The sequence below is a fragment of the Chiloscyllium punctatum genome, chromosome 31 (assembly GCF_047496795.1).
Source record: "Chiloscyllium punctatum isolate Juve2018m chromosome 31, sChiPun1.3, whole genome shotgun sequence".
Taxonomy (NCBI): Eukaryota; Metazoa; Chordata; class Chondrichthyes; order Orectolobiformes; family Hemiscylliidae; genus Chiloscyllium; species Chiloscyllium punctatum.
The window spans coordinates 63,369,237-63,394,012 of NC_092769.1; the positions used below are offsets into that span (position 1 = coordinate 63,369,237).

Below are 24,776 nucleotides of genomic sequence, written 5' to 3' on the forward strand. Positions count from 1 at the left end.
TCTGAGGAAGAAGAGACGTTGTTGGGCCTTTGTAACCAGTGTGTCCACATGAAGAGTCCAAGAACGCTTGTTGTGGATGACCACTCCCAGGAGCTTGCTACTTTCCCCTCGTTCCACCTCAGTGCTGTTAATGTGTAGGGGGGGCATGAGTAACATCCCGTCGAAAGTCAATAATAAGTTCCTTGGTTTTGTCAGCTTTGAGAGCTAGGTTGTTCTCAGTGTACCAGTTTTCCAGGTCATCCATCTCCTGTCTTTAGTCTGTTTCATCGTCATCTGAGATTTGACCGACTATGGTGGTGTCATCAGCGAACTTGTAAATGGCATTAAGTCTGATATTTGGCAATGCAGTCATGGTGTACAGTGAGTACAGTAGGGGGCTGAGTACACATCCCTGGGGGTGCTCCAGTGTTGAGTATTAGTGAGGATGAAATATTGTCCCAGTGTTCACTGATTGTGGCCTGTGGGTCAGGAAACTGAGGATCCAGTTGCAGAGAGTGGGGCTTAGTCGGAGATCACTAAGTTTAGTAATCAGTCTCGAGGGGATAATAGTGTTGAAGGCTGAACTGTAGTCAAAGTAGGATTCTTACGTAACAGTTCTTGGTGTCAAACGTGTTGATTATGCCAAATGAACTTGTTCCTTTCTGGATGATTATCTCTTATAACCCATTCCAACACTTCACCCACAGCCGAAGTAAGTCTCGCTGGTCAATAATTACCAGGATTGTCTCTACTCCCCTTCTTGAATAAGGGAACAACATTTGTTATCCTCCAATCTTCTGTCACTATTCCTGTAGACAATAACGACATAAAGCTCAAAGCCAAAGGCTCTGCAACCTCCTCCCTGGCTGCCCAGGGGACCTATCTATTTTTAAACTTTCCAGAATTGCTAACACCTCCTTGTGAAACTCAAAACCATCCAGCTAGTAGCCTGTTTCTCAGTATTCTCCTTAACAACATTGTCTTTTTCTAGAATGAATATTAACGAAAAGGATTCACTTCCCCATTTCCTCTGACGCCAAAACAATTTCCCACTACTAACCTTGATTGGCCCTAACCTTACACTAGTCATTCTTTTATTCCTGATATACCTATAGAAAGCCTTAGGGTTTTCCTTGATCCTCTCCACCAACGACTTCTCATTCCTCTCTTGGCTCATCTTAGCTTTCTCTTTAGGTCTTTCCTGGCTAAATTGTACCTCTAACTGAGCCATCACATCTCATCCTAACATAAGCCTCCTTCTTCCTCTTGACAAGAGATTCAACTTCCTTAGTAAACCACGGCTCCTGCGCTCGACAACTTCCTCCCTGCCTGACAGGTACATAATTATCAAGGGCTCGCAGTAGCTGCTCCTTGAATGTGCTTCACATTTCAATTGTGCCCATCCCCTGCAGTTTCCTTCCCCATCCAGTTAATTCTAAATCTTGCGTAATCGCATTGTAGTTGCCTTTACACCAGCCATAAATCTTCCTCTGCAGTATATACCTATCCCTTTACATCACTAACTTAAACATAACCGAGTTGTGGTCACTATTGTATCTGCCTCCACCACCACTCATAGAAGTATCTTCCAAACCCCTACCACTCTGTGTTTAAAATAAAACTTGCCCCTCACATCTCCTTTAAAGTTTTCCCCTCTCTCTTTTTATATGCATAGCCTCTAGTATTAGACATTTCAACTCTGGGGAGAAAGATTTTTCTATCAACCCTATCTTTCCATCTCATAATTTTATAGGCTTCTATCAAGTTCGTGACGTTGCTGGAACTATGAAACAAAAATGGAAATTGCTGGAGAAATTCAGCAAGTCTGGCAACATCTGGAGAGAATGCAGCGTGAAAGTTTCAGCACTAATGACCTTTCTTCAGAAGCGGAGCACTTCTAAAGAAGGGTCATTGGACACAACATCACTCTGCTTTTTCTCCACGCATGCTGCCAGACCTCCTGAGTTATTCCAGCAATTTTTGTTGTTATTTATAAAGTATTGACGTTAGTATGCAGGACAGATTTATCTTGTTCATACCTAGATTGAAAAGATGTCAAACAAATGAATCATTACAGCAGAGAAAGGCTGAAATAACTTTACGGAGGTCAATATGCTGTCACCCTTTATTTACACCTGGCTGACCTCATTACAGTCACAACAGAGGCATTACGGATCCTCAGGTTAGTTGCTCTCTCTTGAGCAATCAAGTCTTTGTCTTTCCACTACTAAATGCCCAAAGCCTTCCAAACTATTTCCCTCCAGCACTTCTCCAGTTGCTTTTTCAAATATCTTGTAGGCATAGACTGCTGAGTATTACCTCACACTGTCTTAAAAAGACTTTTCCTTCAATATCCTCTTAATTCACATTCATAAACTTAGTATTTGTGTCCCGGAATCCTTGTGTCAGAAACAGTAACTTCTTTGTCTCATTATCTAAACCTGTCAAAATCCTGCACACCTCTATCCAATATACCACCCTCTATCTCAAGAAAATAGATTCTTAAGTTTCTCTAACCATTCTGGACAAGAGACACGGGATGTGAATGTTAATGCTGTTTTCTTTGCCAGACCTGCTGCGTTTCTCCAGATATTTCTGTTTTTGTTTGTTTCAGATCTCCAGCATCCACAGTTTTTTTGTTTTATCTACGTTTCTGGAACTAATCTGTGGCTAAAATTCTTTCCTGGAACCAATGTGGCAAACCCCTTCTGCAGACTGTTGTTGCCTTGAGGTTCAGCATCTTTTCCTCTTGTTGGACTCAGTACGTCTATTCATGAGGCGAGAAAGTGAATGCATTTTCCTAACTGCACTTGTACACCCTGCACCTCCAAAATGTCTTGCAGTGTGAACACCCAGGTCCCTCAATCCCTGCACGCTCTTTAGATCTCTCCCACTAAGTATAGATTGCCTCTCTATTATTTCTGACTTCTCCATTCTCTGCCTTCTCACTGTGAGAGTTCTATTTTTAGAGTTTAGAAAATTAAGAATTGATTGCGCTAAAAGTTTTCACAATATTAACTGGAGTTGACAGAGAAAATATTTTAAAGGGCTGGGGCATCCGGCGCAAAGGACACAGTGTAATACTTAAAGCTATTCTTTTCAGGACTGAATTACAAAACCCTTCTTCTTTTAAAGTTAGTAGAAGTTTGCAACTGCCTTCCATAAATAGCAGTCGATGCTAGGTCAATGGGTATTTTACGCCTGACGTTGATAGATTGTGTTAACTAAAGATATTCACCACTAAGGGATTAAGGCAGGTCTGTTGAGATTGAATATAGACCAACTTGGTCGTTGCATGCTGTCAGATCCCTGTTATTACAGAAACTGCTGAACTCAAGAGGTAAATCTAAGGATCAGTTGCTGTCCCTGCAGTGCCCATTGAGTCTCATTGGAACAGGGCAGAGGTCAAGAATGAGATTGGTGTGGGGAATTAAAATGACAAATGACCAGAAGCTAATTGTGCAGCTTCTAATCTCAGTAGAGGTTCGATCACCCAATGATCTAACTAAAATGATCACCCAGTCTGTGTTTGTTTTTTTACCAGTGTAGAGCAGGCCACTTCGCGAGCAGGAAGTACAGTTTCCATCTCAAAACTGAGAGAACAATCCGAAACATACTTCATTCAATGAGTGAAGGAAACAAAATAAAGCAAGTTGATTGCTTGAATATTAATTCTACCCCAGTGATAAGGATTTTTAACATCAGCAAAAATAAGCCCATCTCTTCGTGAACAGGGTTCAATTCTACAGAATGTGGTGAACTTACTGATGGCTCAAAGTTGGATGTTAGATCAGACCCCCTCTCTCAGACAGAGCAGGTGCATACACTGTCTACAGTTAAAATACGCTGGTAAAAACAATGACTGCAGATGCTGAAAACCAAATACTGGGTTAGTGGTGCTGGAAGAGCACAGCAGTTCAGGCAGCATCCAACGAGCAGCGAAATCGACGTTTCGGGCAAAAGCCCTTCATCAGGAAGGCTTTTGCCTGAAACGTCGATTTCGCTGCTCGTTGGATGCTGCCTGAACTGCTGTGCTCTTCCAGCACCACTAATCCAGTTAAAATACGCTGCCTACAGGCAAACTACTTTTGTATGTCTGGGAGATGAAGCTTCTCCCAAGAATCTTAGTGGTGGAGGGGGTTGACTATTCTGACAAAATTCCCACTGAGTTGTGGATGGATGAAGTCTATCTCCTTTGACCCCCTCCTGTAACTCACCCTCTCCATCTGTATAGGCCAGAGTAATGTGGAGCCTCTGGTTCATTTCCCTGAAGGGCATTGGAGGATTAGTGGGGCTTTGATGACAATCAAGCAGCTTTCATGGTCACGTTTTTCTGTTTGTAAATTAATTTTACAGGGTTTTGGAAAGAGAGGATTTGCAAGCAGGATGCTCACATGAAAATCTGATCATGACACCTGACCCAGCAGGACCAGAATATCATCAGGCTTTGGACATGGAACAAATAAGAACAGTTGACAGTGGGGAGAAGCCATACACATGTCCTGTGTGTGGACGAAGCTTCAGCCGATCATCCAACCTGTGGAAACATAAATGCAGTCACACCAGAGAGAAACCGTGGAAATGTTGGGACTGTGGGAAGGGATTTATTTCGCCATCCCATCTGGAAATTCATTGGCGCAGTCACACTGGAGAGAGACCGTTCATCTGTGCCGAGTGTGGGAAGGGATTTACTTGTTCGTCCAACCTGCTGACACACCAGCGCGTTCACTCTGGGGAGAGGCCGTTCACCTGCTCTGAATGCGGGAAGGGGTTCACCTGTTTGTCCAGCCTCCTGACACACCAGCGCGTGCACTCTGGAGAGAGACCATTCATCTGCACTGACTGTGGGAAGGGATTCACTTGTTTGTCCAACTTGCTGACACACCAGCGAGTTCACTCTGGGGAGAGGCCGTTCACCTGCTCCGATTGTGGGAAAGGATTCATTCGGTTGTCTCATTTGTTAAGGCACCAACGAGTTCACACTGATGCAAGATCTTTCAATTGTCCAGACTGAGGGGATACCATTGCTGTTCTCATTAATGTGTTCATATTGACGTGAGCCCAGTCAGATGTTCTTGCTGTGTTCAAGACCCAACCTAACTTCATTTGTAAACAATGAGTTCATACTGATGGAAGTTTTAAAAGTCCAGACTTACTGCTCATCCTTAGTTGTCCTAAATGCTGGCCCAGCCAACGGCATCCTTACCCTATGAGTAATTTTGGAAAATTAAAAGTTGCCAGGAACTTTTAAAGCACATGCCATAATCTTGACCTGATGACCATTGGTGTGTTCGTGTTGTAAAGAGACCTATTCAGTTGCTCTCATTGTTGGACTGGGTTTAAACAATCGTCTCACCGGGGAAAGGCCATTCATCTATTCCTGGTGTGGAAAGGCATTCGCTCTCTCCTCCAACCTGCTGAGACACCAGTGACTTCTCAAATAACTACTGTGCTTGGATTCTGCATCCAGTACTAATATTTGGGGTCTGTTTCTACTGATATCTGAAGCTCCAACCCAGATATAGGTGTTAATAATCTGGATAAAAATCAAATAAATCAGTTGTGTTAAGTGTAGTGTGGTGAATCTTTTTAATGGCTTTAATGAAAGTTAGTTCCTTTTAAAGGACTCCCCCTTGTCCCCTATCTTCTCCATATTCACCTGTAACAGCAAGCAGAGCTTCTTTGTCACTATGATTGAGACAATCCATTCAGCTGTTTCCCTTCTCGCCACTAGCCCACTGGGTCATATTGTTTCAAACACTCCTGGCTATGGTCTGAACCCCTAGTTTGCTTCAGTTTTGACTACCAGGAGTTGGAGGGGTTGGGGTGGAATTGGGAGTGGGGATAAAAGTTGAGAGCAGCGTGGATTTACAGTTGGTCGGGATAGTTTTGTTCTTCAGGTTTTTGAGGGCGGCAGTGATTAGGCATTGGACCTCGTTCTCTTGACAGACCAGAAATACATTGGGCCTTATAGCCTCGATCCCAGCTGAGTCTCACAGCACAACCACCATTGACGCTTCAAAGTTTATAGGCCCTGTGTCATGACTACACCGGAGACTGTGATCAATGATTGCAGAATCCGTAGTGAGAGATAACGGCAAGGCTTTTCATTAGAGTTCTCTGGCAAATTGTTTCTCGCTTCCATCCTGTGAAAGGAGTTTTCAAATTTAGTCACTGATCGTACAAGATAAACAGATATTCAGAGCAAGCAACTTCAGTTTTGATCTCTTCTCATTTCAATTCCAGAAATAAAGGCTCCTGTCCCACACAGTCCTCCCCTCCTCCACTCGGTTTCAGATTCAGTGCCCACATCCTATTCTTTCTCTGCTTGTCCTAAAGTGATGACTGAGGCTGTGGGTGAGCTTCACTCTCTTACCTCTTCAGTAAAATGAACATGTTATTCACAAGCAATGATTTCAATTTCACTCCCTTAGTTCATAAACTGAATAACGTTTCTTTGGGAACTCATTGTTCCCTCCACCAGTGAATTCCCTCCGACAGTTGCAGACTTCCATTGACCGGACTGTAGGATCAGGCTACAATCCTCTGGTCACTAGTCATGATATCTGTATTGGCTGATTATGGTTTTGAATTTGTTTGAGGGATGTTTCATTATGTTGAAGGTCCCCCCCCCATGATTGAAATGGAGTAGCTAAGTGACAATCCAAGTGTGTTCTAGGCCCATCCGTCTTCAGCGGTTTTGTCAATAACTTTCCCTGTGTATGATCAGGTTCACAATTTGACCCACCTTGTTGAGACAGCAATGGATTCACGTTAAGAAGAAGCCAGCTGCACTGTCCGTGGTAAGAGGTTCAAGCACCCGTGCAACCTCATTACTCACCAGCGCACACGTGGGGAAAGATCTGCCTGGAGTGGAGTGGAGTGGGATTCCAACCTCAAACATAGCAGCAAGTTCACACATGAAGAAACGCTGTTCTCTTGTTCCATGTGTGGGAAGGGATTCACAAAGTCTTTCAATCTACTTATCCAACAACTGAGGAGAGGCAATTCTACTGCTGTGAAGGGAGAGATTCACTAAGTCAAGAAGCCTCCTGCGTCATCATTGAACAATACATCACAGGAACAGGCCTTTAGTTCACTGTGTCTGCGTTGACCAACCATCATTCCAAACTAATATGCATGTGGTCCATATTCCTCCATTTTCTGCCTGTCCTTGTGTCTGTCTAAATGACTCTTAAACATTGCTATCGTATCTGCTTCTACCATCTCCCTCTGCCAGCATATTCCAGCCACCTACCACCCTCTGTTAAAGAAACATTTTTGCACATCTCCTTTAAACTTTCCCCCTCTCACCTTAAACCTACGTTTGGTTTCCATCCTGGGAAACAGACTCTGACTATCCACCCAATCCATACCCCTCATAACTTTATGTACTTCTATTAAGGTCACCCCACAGCCTCCGATGCTCTAGCAAAAACAATCCAAGCTTGCCCAACATCACCTTATAGCTAATACACCCCAAACGAGATAACATCTTGGTAAACCCACTTTTGTACTCTCTGTATCCTTCCTGTAATGTGGCGACCAGAACATACACCAAATGTGGCCTGACTGAAGTCTTATGCAGCTACACTATCTTTCATCCTCCCCGGAATATGCTGGGACTGAACTGTGATCAACTGGCTATAACATAGAATCCCTACAGTGTGGAAACAGGCCATTCGGTCCAACAAGTCCACACCAACCCTCTGAAGAGTAACCAACCCAGATCCATTCCCTTACACTTACCCTTGACTAATGCACCTAACCTACAAACTCTGAATGCTATGGGCAATTTAGCATAGCCAATTCACCTCACCTGCACATCTTTGGACTGTGGGAGGAAACCGGAGCACCTGGAGGGAATCCACGCAGACCAGTGGGAGAACGTGCAAGCTCCACACAGACGGTTCCCCGAGACTAGAATCAAACCCCAGTTCTGGTGCTGTGACACTGCAGTGCTAACCACTGTGTCACCCTAAAAGATTCCCACATGACAGTTATGGATTTACCCTCCAGCCCTCAATCTAATTTCTCCAGTTCCTCCCTAATACTGTTGTAATTACCCTTACCCCAATTTAGTGCTTTCACATGAGGACCAGTCTTATCCTTATCTGTAACTATTTTAAAACTCATGGGGTATTATGTTTCAAAACTGCTCCCATACCAAAACTTCAATCACCTGGACAGACTCATTCCCCAATATAAGGTGTTGTATAGACCCTTCCCCAGCTGGACTGTCTACATACTGCTTGAACAAACCTGCCTATCAAATTCTACCCCATCAAAGCCCAGGAGCCTAAATGAGTCCCAGTCAATATTGGGAAAGTTAAAATCACCCACTACAACAAACACTTCTGTATTATTCCAAGATCTGGCAAGCGTATATATGATCTTGTCATTGTGATTGCACCTTTCTTATTCCTGAGTTCCATCCTTATGACCTCACTGGATGAACCCTCCAAGAATGTTGGATTACAGAGGAGGTGGTGCTGGATGTCTTGAAATGCATAAAAGTGGATAAATCCCCAGGATGTGATCAGGTCTACCCTAGAACTCTGTGGGAAGCTAGGAAGGTGATTGCTGGACCCTTTCCTGAGATATTTGTATCATCGATAGTCACAGGTGAGGTGCCAGAAGACTGGAGGCTGGCTAACGTGGTGCCACTATTTAAAAAGGTGGTAAGGAAAAGCCAGGGAACTATAGGCCAGTGAGCCTGACATTGGTGGTGGGCAAGTTGTTGGAGGGAATCCTGAGGGATAGGATTGACACATATTTGGAAAGGCAAGGACCAATTAGGGATAGTCAGCATGGCTTTTTGCATATGAAATCATGTCTCACAAACTTTATTGAGTTTTTTGAAGAAGAGGATTGATGAGGGCAGAGGAGTGGATGTGATCTATATGGACTTCAGTAAGGCGTTCAACAAGGTTCCCCATGGGAGACTGGTTAGCAAGGTTAGATCTCATGGAATACAGAGAGAACTAGCCATTTGGATACAGAACTGGCTCGAAGGTTGAAAGTAGAAGGGTGGTGGTGTAGGGTTATTTTTCAGACTGGAGGCCTGTGACCAGTGGAGTGCCACAGGATCGGTGCTGGGTCCACTACTTTTCATCATTTATATAAATGATTTGGATGTGAACATAGGAAGTACAGTTAGTAAGTTTGCAGATGATACCAAAATTGGAAGTGTGGACAGCGAAGAAGGTTACCTCAGAGTACAATGGGATCTTGATCAGATGGGCCAATGGGCTGAGGGGGATAGATGGAATTTATTTTAGATAAATGCGAGGTGCATTTTGGAAAAGCAAATCAGAGCAGGACTTATACACTTAATAGTAAGGTCCTAAGGAGTGTTGCTGAATCAAGAGACCTTGGAGTGCAGGTTCATAGGTCCTTGAAAGTGATAGTGAAGAAGGCATTTGGTATGCATTCCTTTGTTGGTCAGAGTATTGAGTATAGGAGTTGGGAGGTCGTGTTGCAGCTGTACAGGACATTGGTTAGGCCACTTGTGAAATATTGCGTGCAATTCTGGTCTCCTTCCTATTATAAGGATGTTGTGAAACTTGAAAGGGTTCAGAAAAGATTAGCAAGCATGTTGCTGGGTTGGAGAACATGAGCTACATGGAGAGGCTGAACAGACTGGGGCTGTTTTTTCTGGAGCGTTGGTGGCTGAGGTTTATAAAATCATGAGGGGTATGGATAGGATAAATAGACTCCCTCCCTGTGGTGAGGGAGTCCAAAACTAGAGGGCATAAGTTCAGGGTGAGAGTGGAAAGATATAAAAAAGACCTAAGGGGCAACTTTTTCACACAGAGAGTGGTGCATGTATGGAATGTGGTGCCAGAGGATGTGGTGGAGGCTGGTACCATTGCAACATTTAAAAGGCATCTGGATGGGTATATGAATAGGAAGGGTTTTGATGGATATGGTTCAAGTGCTGGCAAATGGGAGTAGATTAGGTTAGGATATCTAGTTGGCGTGAATGAGTTGAACTGAAGAGTCTGTTTCTCTGCTGTACTTCACTATGACTCTGACTCTATGTCCTCTCTTTGTGCTGTTATTACATTATCTTTAATCAGTAATGCAACTCCCACACCAGTTTTACATCCCTTTTCTAGCACTGTTCTGTCAGTCTAGCCCTTTTCTCAACAAAGTAATGGTTATAACGTCATAGTTCTTTGTACTAAAGCTGTGGAGAAAGACATGGAAGCTAGGAAAATTAATAGTGGTGTCTTGGAAAGAGGAGGTGCTGGAGGTTTTAAAACGCATAAAGGTAGATAAATCCTGGGGACCTGATCAAGCGTATCGCAGGACATTGTAGGCAGCTAGGGAAGAAATTACGGGGCCCATAGCAGAAATATTAAACTCATCGACAGTCACAGGTGAGATGCCGGAAGACGAGAGAGTGACTAACATTGTGTCGTTATTTGAGAAAGGCTGTAAGAGAAAGCAGGGAAATTCCAGACTGGTGAGCCTGATGTCAGTGGTAGGTACGTAGTTGGAGAAGATTCTGAGTGACAGGATCTACATGCATTTGGAATCGCAAAGGCTGATTAGAGATACTCTGTATGGTTTTGTGCATGGAAAATCATGTCTCATGTGATTGAGTTTTTAGGGAACGTAACCAAAAATTGGTGAGGGCAGAGCGGTGGACTTTAAAACCATTTGACAAGGTTTGGCATTAGTAAGGTTAGATCATATGGGATCCAGGGACAGCTAGCCAACTGTAAACAAAATTGGCTCGATGGTAGGAGCCAGAGGATGGTGGTAGAGGGTTGTTGTTCGAAATGGAGGCCTGTGACCAGCGGTGCACCACAGGATTGACGCTGAATCTGCTGTTCATTATTTATACAAACAATTGGGATAAGCAGAAAGGAGGCATGGTTAGTAAGTGTGCAGGTGACACCAAATTGGTTTATAGTGGACAATGAAGAAGGTTATCTAAACATCTGTTGGGATCTTGATCAACTGGACCAGTGGGCCAAGAAATAGCAGACGGAGTTTAATTTAGATAAATGTGAGTAGTTGCATTTTGGTAAGTCAAACCAAGGCTGGACATGGTGTTCATGGTAGTGCCCTGGATAGTGTTGTCCGAACTGAGAGACCTAGGGCTGGAAGTCCATAGTTTCTTGAAAGTGGCATGTCAGGTAGACAAGGTAATGAAGACAAATTCTTCATTGGTCAGAACATTGAATACAGGAGTTAGGATATCATTATTACCGTTGCACCAAGATATTGATAAGGCCACATTTGGAGTACTGCATACAATTCTGGTCACTCTCCTATGTGAAAGTTGTTATAAAACTGGAAAGGGTGCAAAAAAAATTACAAGAATTTTACTGAGACTAGAGGATTTGAATTATAGAGGGCCGCCTGGATATTTTGAGACTTTTTTTCCCTGGAGCATAGAAGACCTTATAGAGGTTTATAAAGTCATGAGGGGCATAGCTTAAGTGAATAGCCAAGGTTCTTTTCCCTCCGATAGGGGAGTCCAAAACTAGAGGGCGTAGGTTTAAGGTAAAAGGGAAAAAAAAGGAACCTGAGGGGTAGCTTTTTCACACAGAGGGTGGTGTGAATATGGAACAAGGTGCCGAAGGAAATGTTTAAGAGGTGGTACATTGAAAAGACATTTGGTCAGGTACATGGATAAGTAAGGTTTAAACAGTCACCTTGATTATACATCCTCACACCATACTTTGGCATGGTGGCTCAGCGATTAGCACTGCTGTCTCACAGCACCAGGGACCTAGGGTCGATTCCCGCCTTGAACAACTGTCTGTGTGGAGTTTGCACAATTTCCCGTGTCTGTGTGGGTTCTTCCGGGTGTGTCGGTTTCCTCCTGCCATCCAAAGATCTGCAGGCGAAGTGAATTGGTCATGCTAAATTGTCCATAGTGTTCAGGGATGTGTAGGTTAGATGTATGAGTCAGGGGTAAATGTAAAGTGGTAGAGGAATAGGTCTGGGTGGGTTACTCTTCGGGGGGTCAGTGTGGACATGTTGGGCCAAAGGGCCTGTTTCCACACTGTAGGGATTCTATGATTCCTGTAAAAACTCTAGTCCATTGTTCCAGTTCCCCCATCTCCATTGCATCTGTTGTGATGCCAACTTTGAAAAGGGGTCCTCCAAAATGTCCACCACCTTCCTCAATCCAGGATTCCCCAGCACCTTATTTGACAGGGCCATTTCCCACACTTCAGCCCTCATGCCTCTCTTCCCTCCCACAATAGTGATAGGGTCCCCATTGTCCTCACCTATCAAGAGGATCACCAGCTGCCATTTCTGCCACCTTTAGTGGGATGCTACCACCTGACACATATTCCCCTCCTCTCCCTTGTCAACTTTCCGCAAGGACCATTCTCTCCAGGGCTCCCTGGTACATTCCCCCTTCATTCCCAACACTGCCCCAATAGCCCCACAGCACATCCCCCGTGTAACACCTGCCTGTTTACTTCCTCCCTCCTCACCATCCAAGAGCACAAACAATCTCATCGGCTGCATTCATTGCTCGCAATATAGTCTTCTCTACATTGGTGCTGGAAAAGCCCAGTAGGTCAGGCAGCATCCGAGGAGCAGGAGAATCAACATTTTGGGCATAAGTCCTTCACCAGGAATGAGGCTTGTGGGCCGGAGTGCTGAGAGATAAATGGGAGGGGGTGTGTGAATATGGGGGTGAAGGTATCTGGGAATATGATAAGTAGGTGAAGGTGGGGGAGAAGGTGATAGATCAGAGAGGGGGTGGAGCAGATAGATGGGAAAGGTGACGGACAGGACAGGAGGGCGATGCCAAGTTGGAGGCTTGTGACTGGGATAATGTGGGGCGAGGGGAAATGAAAAAGCTGTTAAAATCCACATTTATTTCATCTGGTTGCAGGGTCCTAAGGCAGAATAGGAGGCTTTCTTCCTCCAGGCATTGGTTGGTAACAGTTTGGCAATGGAGGAGGCCCAGGACCTGCATGTCCTTGACAGAGTGGGAGGGGGAGTTGAAGTGTTCAGTGGTGGGGTTGGTTTGTGCAGTTGTCCTAGAGATGTTCTCTGAAATGATCTGCAAGTAGGTGTCCTGTCTCCCCGATGTAGAGGAGACCACACTGGTTGCAACTGATACAGTAGATAGCATTGGTGGAGGTACAGGTAAATTTCTGATGGATGTGGAAGGATCCCTTGGAGCCTTGGATAGAGGTGAGGGGAGTGGTGTGGGTGCAGGTTTTGTACTTCCTGCAGTGGCAGGGCAAGATGCCCGGGAGTGGGGTGTGGTCTGGTGGGTGTCGTGGATCTGACAAGGGAGTCGCGGAAGGAATGGTCTCTCCGGAACACTGATAGGGATGGGGAGTGATGTATATCTCTGGTGGTGGGGTCTGTTTGTAGGTGGCGGAAGTGGCAGAGGATAATGCGATATATGCAGAGGTTGGTGGGGTGGAAGGTGAGGACCGGGGGGTTCTGTCGTTGGGAGGGATGGGGTTCTTGGGCAGTGGTACAGGAAGTGGAGGAGATGCGCTGGAAGGAAGTGGAACAGTCCATCTTCCGCAGCTACACCGGCACCAACCCCTGCCTGTTCCTCCACTATATCAATGACTATATTGGTGCTACCACATGCTCCCATGAGGAGGTTGAACAGTTCATCAGTTTGACAAACACCTTTCACCCTGACCTCAAATTCACCTGGACCATCTCAGGCATTTTCCTCCACTTCCTGGACCTCTCCATTTCCATCTCCGCCAACCGACTAACCACGGACATCTACTACAAGCCCACTGACTCCCATACCTACTTCAGCTACACCTCATCCCACCCTGCCTCCGATAAAAAGCCATCCCTTCTTCCCAAATATTCCGCCTCTGCCGCATCATTCCCAGGATGACCAATTCCACCTTAGAAAATTGCAGATGGCCTCCTTCTTCCAACCGCAATTTCCCTCCAGCGCATCTCTCCACTTGCTGCAGCACTTCCCTTGAACCCCAACCTCCCAACACAACAAGGACAGAACCCCCCCGAGTCTTCACCTTCTACCTCACCAACCTCCACATACATCACATCATCCTCTGCCACTTCCACCACCTACAAACAGACCCCACCACCAGAGATTTACATCACTCCCCATCTCTATCAGTGTTCTGGAGAGACCATTCCCTCCACAACTCCCTCATCAGGTCCATGACCCCCACCAGCCCTCAACCCAAAACCTGCATCCATACCATTCCCCTCACCTCCGTCCAAGGATCCATGGGATCCTTTCACATTCGACAGAAATTTACCTGTACCTCCACCGATGTCATCTGCTGTATCTGTTGCACCCAGTGTGTTCTCCTCTATGTCCGGGAGACAGGACGCCAACTTGCAGATCGTTTCAGAGAACATCTCTGGGACATCCACACTAACCAATCCCACTGCCCCATGGCTGAACACTTCAATTCCCCCTCCCACTCCATCAAGGACATGCAGATCCTGGGCCTCCTCTATCGCCAAACCCTAACCACCTGATGCCTGGAGGAGGAACGCCTCATATTCCGCCTTGGGACCATGCAACCACACGGGATAAAAGTGGATTTCAACAGCTTCCTCATTTCCTCTTCCCCCTACATTATCCCAGTCACAAGCCTCCAACTCAGCACCGCTCTCTTGCCCTGTTGATCACCTTTCCCATCTATCCGCCCCACCCCCCCTCTCCGACCTATCACCTTCTCCCTCACCTTCATCTACCTCTCGCATTCTCAACTATCTTAGCCCCAAACCCATCCCCCTCACACTTATCTCTCAGCCCCTCCGGCCGACAGGCCTCATTCCTGATGAAGGGATTATGCCTGAAACATTAATTCTCTAGCTCCTTGAATGCTGCCTGACCTGCTGTGCTTTTCCAGCAGATTTCAGATCTCGACTCGACTCAGATCTCCAGCATCTGCAGTCCTCCCTTTCTCCTCCTCTACATTGGGGAAACTAAATATAGACCGAGTGACCACTATATTCTGTCCGTAAAGCAGACTGAGCTTCCAGTTGACTGCCATTTCAACACCATCTTGTTCCTTGGCCAACATCTCTGCCTCAAGCTTGCTGCAATGTTGTGGATGTGATGGCGTAGGACTGGGGTGGACATAGTCGGAAGTCACACAACACCAGGTTATAGTCCAACAGGTTTATTTGAAGTCACAAGCTTTCAGAGTGCTTTTGCTTTGTCACATAAAGTGAACCTGTAAGTAAACCTGTAGGATATCAGGCTTGTTGCAGTGTTCCAGTGACGTTCGCCACAAGTTGGAAGACATAGTGGCTCAGTGGTTAGCCCAGTTGCCTCACAGTGTCAGGGACCCAGGTTTGACTCCAGCCTCGGGCGACTGTCTGTATGGAGTTTGTGCAAACTCCCCGTGTCTGTGTGGGTTTCCTCCAAGTGCTCCAGTTTCCTCCTACAATCCAAAGATGTGCAGGTTTGGTGAATTGGTCATGCTAAATTGCCCATAGTGTTCAGGGATGTGTAAGTTAGATGCATTAGTCATGGGAAATGTAGGGTAATAGGTTAGGGGAATGGGTCTGGGTGGGATACTCTTCGGAGAGTTGGTGTGGATTTGTTGGGCCAATGGCCTGTTTCAACACTGCAAGGATTCTATGATTCTAACAGCATTCATTTTCCACCTGGGAATTCTACAGCCTTCTGCATTCAAGTTCAACACTTTTAAGGCTTGAGGCACCGTTCCCATGTCCTTACCCCAAACCCCACACCACCATGGCTTGCTATTACACAATGGGTACATTGTTAGCCACTAATAGTCCCCATTAGCAGCTATTCCGATCGTAATCCGCTCCTTTGTCTGTCCAACTGTTCTTCTCTCTCTTTGGGCTTTATGTCCTCCTGATCCCTACCCCACCCCCAACCTACCTTCTGCATAAAAAACAACTTTTTCCTTATGTGGAGGAGCCGGTGTTGGACTGGGGTGGACAAAGTTTAAAAATCACACAACACTAAGTTATAGTCCAACAGGTTTATTTGGAAGCACTAGCTTTCAAAGTGCTGCTTCATCAGGTGGTTGTGGAGTGTGGTGATTTCTTAACAATCCAGGTCCTTTTCAATATATCATTTGAGTTACATCACACTGTAAACTTTTGATATAAATTCTGTCTTACGATCTGATATTCCACAACCACCAGATGAAGGAGCAGTGCTCTGAAAGCTTGTGCTTCCAAATAAACCTGTTGGACTATAACCTGGTGTTGTCTCATTTTCAATTTTTTCCTAGCTACCATCAGTTCTGAAGGGTTACTATACCCAAAACGTTAGATTTCTCTCCATAGATGCTGGCAGACCTGCTGAGATTTTTCAGCAATTTCTGTTTTTGTATCTGATTTCCAGCATCTGCAAGATTTAGAGGGATTTGAAGAAAATTTGACTAATTCAGTTTAGGAATCCTGGCCAGAATAGCTGAGTTGGACTGTTCTGTATGACTCTATGACTAATCCAGGCTCTAAACTCATCTGCTTTGCCTGTTACACTCGTTAACAAGTTCAGGTTTTTGTTTTGTTATTCATCATGGGATGCAGACCCATTTATTGCCTGTCTCTAGCTGCCTCTTGAACCGCTGTAGTCCATCTGCTGAAAGAAGTAATTCTGGGATTGTTGACCCAGCAACATTGGCAATGCATTTCCAAGACAGGAAGGTGAGTGGCTCTGAGGGGGAACTTGCACGGTTCCAGAAACTGGAATCGTGAACTACTACTATATTTCTTAACATGTAGCATTAATTTTTTTTTTCAGTGCACAGCCACAATTTCTTACATGTCAGCAGAACAAATGAATCCTTTAACATTTCATTCCGCCACTTAGGGTTAATAGTGTAACAATATTTGATTCTGCTTGTCATTACTGGTAATTGGCTAGAGTTGGACATTCGGTGCTGAACCTATTTGATAACATCAATGATCTCTGTTCTCAATTCGAGAACTCTCAGCAGCAACTCAAAGTTTACTAAAATCGAACTTTGATACAAAATTCACAATGGAATTCCCCAGGGGCTCCTGCGGGGCAGGAGGGGGCGAGGACAAAACACCCGATCCCGCGCTTCTTCCAATCCGATTGGTTGGAGGTCCAGCCCCGCCCTGTCCTCCGGCCCCGCCCCCCATTATCTTGCGTCGCTGCCAATGGCGCTGCGACCACGTTCCGGCGCATGCGCACTCTGGATGACGGGCCGGTGTGACTGTCAGCTCTCGGACCTGTCCGCGCTCAGATTGACAATCAAGACAACGAGCGGCTTTCGGGCGGACGGGGTGGGTAGTAGGTAGGACAGCTTCCTAAATATTCCGTGCGGCTTCCAATCACCAAATAAGGACCGGCTGCTTCCACAATTGCAGCGAATAGGAAAGGTAACAGCGAGGTTTCCTCTCTGCCTTGGACCCAGTTCATGGCCGCCATGTTTAATAGGGGCACTATGCCACTGGGCACAAATGCAGCCAACCTGGCGCTCCAGGAAGCAGCAAGGAGATTGTCCTGAATTTTGCAAACTCCTTCGCAATGAGCTTCGAGAGGGAGCCTTCACACGCACAACTCGAATCAGGAGAGTTAGTTGGTCTGTTTTGAATGTTGGTGACACAATATAAGCAGCACAAACGAATTGGAACATGCCCTTATCCAAATGCAACAAGGTCTGCAAAATATCGGTTTGAGTTACAGAGAAAAGGCTGGGATTTTTTTTTGCACTGGAGTGCAGGAGGTTGGGAGGCGACCTTCTAGAAGTTTACAAAATCATGAACGGTATCGATAGTGGTAGATTTCTTTCCCTCCGAATGGGGGATTTCAAGACTGTGGGACACATTGTTAAAGATTTTTTTTAAAAAGCACCAAGGGGATTTTGTTTTACACACGTAGGGGGATTTGTGTGTGGAATCAACTTCCTAAGGAAGTGGTGGATGTGGGTAAAATTACAATGTTTAAAAGACATCTGGATAAGTACATGAATAGAAAAGGTTTGGAAGGATATAGGCCAGGAGCAGGCAGGTGAGACTAGTTTAGTTTTGGGATTACATTCAGCACGGACTAGTTAGTCTGAAGCATCTGTTTCTGTACTGTTTGCCTATGGCTTTGTGGATGGAGCTAAGAAATAAGGGGATGGTGAAGGTTATTGGGGTTGTACTATAGGCCCCCAAATAGTCAACAAGAATTAGAGGAACAAATATGCAGGGAGATAGAGAGACAGGCAGGAGGAATAGGATTGATATAGTAGAAGATTTAAATTTTCTGAACATAGACTGGGACTGCCACAGCATTAAGGACTTAGATGAGGTGGAATTTAAGTGTGTTCACGGCAAGTTCAAGTTCTAAATTGGGGCAAGGTGAAATTTGATGAAATTAGACAGGAACTTACAGGAGTTGATTGGAATAGTTTGTTTGCAGGCAAAGGGACCTCTGGCAAATGGGAGGCCTTTAAAAGTGAGATAGCAAGAGTTCAAGGTCTATATATTCCTGTGAGGGTGAAAGGCAAGGTTGATAGGAATAGGGAACCCTGGATGACAAGAGATATTGAGGCTTTGACTAAAAAAAGAGGAGGCATGGCTCAGGTACAGGTAGCCGGGATCAAGGGAATCCATTGGTGGTATACAGGGGATAAAAGAGTTTACAGACGAAGGAAATCAGGATGGTGAAAAGGGGGACACGAGATAGCCATCTTCTGTGACTAAGAAGAACCCAAAGAGGTTCTTTTAAGTATATTAAAGGAAAACAAATAACTAGAGAGAGTATAGGACCCCTCAAGGACCAAAGTGGACATATATGTGTAGAACAACAGGAGATGGGAGAGATCCTCAATGAATATTTCTCTTCTGCTTACCATGGCGGAGAAAGATATGAAGACTTGTAACTTGGGGAAGTTAGTGATCCTATCTTGGGGACCGTTCATATCACAGTAGATGAGGTGTTGGACTTATTAGAATGTATAGAGGTGGATAAATCTCCTCGTCCTGACCAGATACAGAGAAACCTCGATTATCCGAATATCAATTATCTGAATATTGGATTATCCAAAGGTGATCTCGAGGTCCTGATAGAAATAATACGTCAAAGAACCGTCCCTAAATGACTGATCTATTCCCCTCCCCTCTGTGATTTCCTCTGGGGCTCAATTAATTGAATAATCAATTATCTGAACAAAATAGTGCCCGCCCATCTCAGTTTAGATAATGGAAGTTTCTCTATATCCAAGAGCACTGCAAGAGGCTAGAGAAACGTTGCATATGCCCTAACTGATATTTTTGTATCATCATTAGCCAAGGATGAGGTCCCAGAAAACTGTAGGGCAGCAAATATTGTGCCTTTATTCAAGAAGAGCTGCAAAGAAAAGCCTGGGAACTATTGACCAATAAGCTTAATATCTGTGGTGGGGAAGTTGCTTGAGATGATTCTGCATTTGGAAAGACAGTGTGTGGTTAGGAGTAGTCAGCAGGGCTTTGTGCATGAGGGATCATGTCTCACAAATTTATTAGAGTTCTTTGATGAAGTGCTCAGGAAGGTTGATGAGGGCAGGGTGGTAGACGTAGTATCAGTAAGTCCTTTGATAGGCTTCCACATGGTAGGCTGCTCTGGAAGGTTAGGTCGCATGGAATCCAGGAGGAGCTGTCAAATTAGATACACAGTTGGCTTGATGGTAGGAAGCAGAGGGTAATAGTGGAAGGATGCTTGTCAGACTGAAGGCCTGTGACTTAAAGGAGTGCCTCAGGGGTCAGTGCAGGGCCCATTGCTTTCTGTTATCTATATCAATGATTAGTGAGTTTGCAGGTGACACTAACGTAGACAGTATCATGGACAGTGAGGAAGATTATCAGAAATTGCAGCGGGACCTTGATCAGCTGGGGAAGTGGGCTGAGAAATGGTAAATGAAGTTTAATATAGATAATTGTGAGGCCTGTGAAGTCAAATCAAAATCTGAGTTTCATGGTGAATGGTAGGGCCTTAAGGAGAGTAGAGGGACCTGGGAGTTCATGTGTACCGTTATCTGAAAATGGACTCTCAAGTGTTCAGGGCAGTGAAGGCGGCTTTTGGCACACTGGCCTTCATTCCCGATGAAGGGAGTTTGCCCGAAACGTTGATTTTCCTGCTCGTCGGATGCTGCCTGACCTGCTGTGCTTTTCCAGCACCACTCTAATCTAGACAGTGACCATCATCAGTCAGGGTATTGAGTATAGAAGTTGGGAAGCTATGTTGCAGTTGTACAGGACGTTGGTGAGGCCTCATTTGGAATATTGTGTTAAGTTTTGGTCACCTTGCTACAGGAAGGATGTTATTAAACTCGAAAGAGTGCAGAAGGAATTTGCAAGGACGTTGACAGGACTGAAAGGTTTCAGTTATAGGGAGAGATTGGACAAACTAGGACCTTTTCTTTAGAGTGGCAGAGGCTGAGGTGGGATCTTATAGAAGTGTATAACATCATGAGAGGCATGGACAGGGTGAATGCACTCAGTCTTTTTCCCAGGGTTGGGGAATCGAGGACTGGAGGGCATCAGTTTAAGGTGAGAGGGGAAAGAATAAAAGGGAACCTGAGGGGCAACCTTTTTTTAAACAGAGGGTGGAATGAGCTGCTAGTGGAAGTGGTTGAGGCAGCTACATTAACAACATTCAAAACGCATTTGGACAAATAAATGGATAGGAAAGGTTTAGATGGATATGGGCCAAGTGCAGGTAAATGGGGTTAGCGTGGATGGACATTTTGGTCAGCATGGACCAGTTTGGGCCAAAGGGCCTGTCTCCGTGCTGTAGGACTCTTAAATGCCTATCAACAGTGCTAATAATCACCTACAAGCATCACCCAGTAAAACACAGCCCACTCAATTAGCAACCTATGCACCATCTTCAAAATTCACTCCCTGCAACTTTGCACATGGTGGTGATAATGACTGCCATCTACAAGATGCACTACAGTATCTCACCAAAATTCTTTTTACAAAACCTTCCAAACCAGCAACATCTGCAACCTAAAAACGCCATGGATGCAGATGCATACAAACACCGCCAACTGCAAGTGGTCTTCCAAATCAAAAGCAGTCTGAACCAGTGGCACCCACATCCCATGCATGAATAAAACATGGGATATGTTGGAAGTCCAATATTTGAATATTTTTAAGGTAGCTGTAGATGGACTTTTGATAAGTAGAGGAGTGAAATGTGAAGTTGAGGTTACAGTCAGATCAGCTGCGATCTTAACGAATGATGGATCAGACAATGCAGGGTCATGCCAATTGTGGCACCTAATTCATATATTCCCACAGGGTCATAGAGATGGACAGCACAGAATCAGCCCCTTTGATCCAGCTTGTCCATGCCGACTAGATATCCTAAATGAACCTCGTCCCATTGCTAGTATTTGGCCCATATCTAAACCTTTCCTATTCGTATAACCCTCTGGATGCCTTTTAAATGTTGTAATTGCACATGGTTTAACGTCCATTGGAAGGCCACTGACAAAAAGCATACCAACCTCCTCTTCATTGTTGTTAATTTTTGTGCTCATGACTGGGGGACCTGATTGAATCCGTTGGATCAGGCTATGAAAGGGTGGGCAGTGGGCAGAAGGCATGTTTTTACCTGCGAATGGAGAAACTCTAGAGACGATGTTAGCTGCTGAAAGTATCTTTGCATTTCCTCTCTCATTCCTTCCTTGCCAAGGTGGTTCTCCGTATGAAGACAGTCACACATTTAACTATGCTAAATTGTGTCTGCCTATTTCAACATTCTTTGAATTCTTGAAATCTGTTACTCTGTTCACTAGTTATGACATTATCAAGTTTTATACAATCCATAAACTTGTAAATTGTCCTACCTAAACAAGTCAGTCATTTACAAACAATAATCAATGGTCCTAAAATCAAATTATCTAGGGTTATTCAAAAATTATTTTCCTTTAACAAATTGATACTTGGCTCATGTGAAAGCTGTCAGGATAAGTATTTCAAAAGTCTGGAACAGCAAGAAAACAAAATGTTTCCTGTGCTTTAGTCATTGAAGCTATTTTAATACAATACATTGTACTCTCATCTGGCTAAAGCATGACCCCTGACCCAACTGTTCCTTTTTAAACAGTGATTATAGAATTTCAAACACATAGTGGCTCAAGGCACTCAGTCAAATTGTTTTAAAGGTTGCAAGTTTGATTATTTTAAAAAAGGACATAAAATTGTACAATTTTAATGTAAAAACAAAATCTGCCCCATTACATAACCCACAAAACACATTCAATTGAGATCCTAATTCAAACAAGGCAAAACAATTACTTAAAAGGATTTTCTGAATTAGGCTTTTAACAAATCAAAATTTTTAAACATCACATACACTGAGCATGGCAAAATTCACATTGAAACTTTCCTTTTCAACCCAGGTATTAGTACAACGTTAATTTCAGCATTTCTCATTTTTTTGCATTCTCTCATTAAAATTACATTTATAAAAACAGAGCCCTCACAACAGACTACATGGTGCACCAATCCAAGCCTCACTCTTGCCCCCAGAACAAAGACTCACAGAGCCTCAAATTTCGCCACTAGGTGACTTTAACCCCTTTCTCACTTTACTGCTCACGGGGGCTCGAACCTCGCTCAAACGCAGGGGGATCGAACCTTACCACAGAGCGAGGACTCTAACCTCAATTACATCCACCCAGGGGAAATCAAAACCCAGTACTGCGCAGAGGGCTCAACCCTCAATCATACCCACCCCTGGGGGACTTGAACTCCAGTGCCATGCAGAGGGCTTGAACCTTACCACAGAGCGAAGACTCGAAACTCAATTACCCACCCCAGGGGACTCGAACCCCAGTACTGCGCAGAGGACTCTACCCTCGTTAACCACCCCAGGGGAAATCAAAACCCAGTACCGCGCAGAGGACTCAACCCTCAATTACACCCACCCCAGGGGACTCAAATCCCAGTGCCACGCAGAGGACTTGACCCTCAATTACAGCCACACCAGGGGACTTGCACCCCGTACTGTGCAATTACTCACCCCGGGGGCTCAAACTTTAATTATAGCCACCCCAGGGAAATCGAACCCCAGTGCTGCGCAGAGGACTCGAATCTCAATTACACCCACCCCAGGGGACTTGAATCTCAATACTGTGCAGAGGACCCGAACCTCAATCATACCCCCCCTTCCCTCCTCCAAAGCAGCACAGAGGACTCGAACCTTTGCCTGCCAGTGCACTTGCAAAATTTTGTCTCTCGATTGAACTTATTACCATTCGAGGAATCTATAGAATAGAGAATGATGGAGCAAGGGAACCGTCTCCAGCGCACAGCAACAGCAAGAGGGACCAAGGTTTAAAATCTTCCCTTGTGGGCCTATCCACCCCGATCATTACTATCTGTTTGGATCCTGCTGACTACTCCAATATTGTCATCCCATCTGCCCCCCCCCTCCGCCATCCAACTGTGGCAACTTCTTTGTAAATCTTTTCTGAACACTTTCAAATTTCACAACATCCTTCCTATAGCAGGGAGACCAAAGCTGAATGCAGTATTCCAAAAGTAGCCAAACCAATGTCCTGTACAGCTGCAATATGACCTCCCAACTCCTATACTGAAATGCACTGACCAATAAAAGCAAGCATACCAAATGACTTCTTCATTACCCTATCTACCTGCAACGCCACTTTCAAGGAACTATGAACCTGCACTCCATGATCTCTTTGTTCAGCAGCACTCCCCAGACCTTGCCATTAAGTGCATGTCCTGCCCTGATTTGCCTGACCAAAATGTAGCAGCTCACGTTTATCTAGATGAAACAACATCTGCCACTCCTCTGCCCATCTGATCAAGGTCCCATTATACTCTGAGGTAACCTTCTTGGCTATCACTATTCTATCAATTTTGATGTCATCTGCAAACTTACCAACCATAACTCCTACATTCACATCCAAATCATTTATATAAATGACAAAAAGTAGTGGACCCAGCACTGATTCTTGTGGCACACTGCTGGTCACAGGCCTCCAATCCGAAAAGCAGCCCTCCACCACCACCCTCTGTTTCCTACCTTTTAGCCAATTTTGTATCCAAATGGCTAGTTCTCCCTTTAATTCCATGTGATCTAACCTTGTTAACCAGTCTACCATGCGGAACCTTGTCAAACACCTTACTGAAATTTATTTAGACAAAGTCCAAGGCGCTGTCTTCATCAGCCCTCTTCATCACTTCTTCAAAAACGTCAGTCAGATCAATGAGGCATGATTTCCCACACTCAAAGCCATGCTGACTATTCCTAATCAGCCCTTGCCTTTCCAAATGCATGTAAATCCTGACCCTTCGAAACAGCTCCAACAACATGCCCGCCAATGATATCAGGCTCACCAGTCTTTAGTTCCCTGGCTTTTCCATACCACCTTTCTTAAATAGTGGCACCACATTACACGACCTCTGTCCTTCTGGCACCTCATCCATTGCTATCGATGATACAAATATCTCAGCCAGAGGCCCTAACTTTCCATAAAGTTCAAGGGTACACCTGATCCAGTCCTAGGAACTTATCCATCCTTATGTATTTTAAACCATCCAGCACCTCCTCGTTTGTATTTTGGGCACTTTTCAAAATATTGCTATTTATCTTCCCAAGTTCGCTAGCTTCCATATCTTTCTGCACAGTAAGAACTGATGCAAAATATTTGTTCAGTATCTCCCCAATCTCCTGCAGTTCCACACATTAGGCAGCCTTGCTGATCTTTAAGGGGCCGTATTCTCTCCAATGTTGCCCTTTTGTCCTTCATGTATTAGAAAAAGCCCTTTGGATTCTCCATAACCCTATTTGCTTTTGTTCATTTTGGAAACTTCTTTTCAAGTGGCTATGA

The 24,776-nt window shown here is 44.8% G+C and overlaps 1 protein-coding gene across 1 annotated transcript in view; it reads left to right on the plus strand.

Annotated features, from left to right (window-relative positions):
• Positions 1–24,776, plus strand: part of LOC140456896 (uncharacterized) — an 84,568-nt gene that overhangs the window by 54,048 nt on the left and 5,744 nt on the right. The window contains exon 4 of the mRNA XM_072550806.1: positions 4,336–4,990. Coding sequence (XP_072406907.1) covers positions 4,336–4,990 — 655 coding nt within the window. The remainder of the gene's footprint in view (positions 1–4,335; positions 4,991–24,776) is intronic.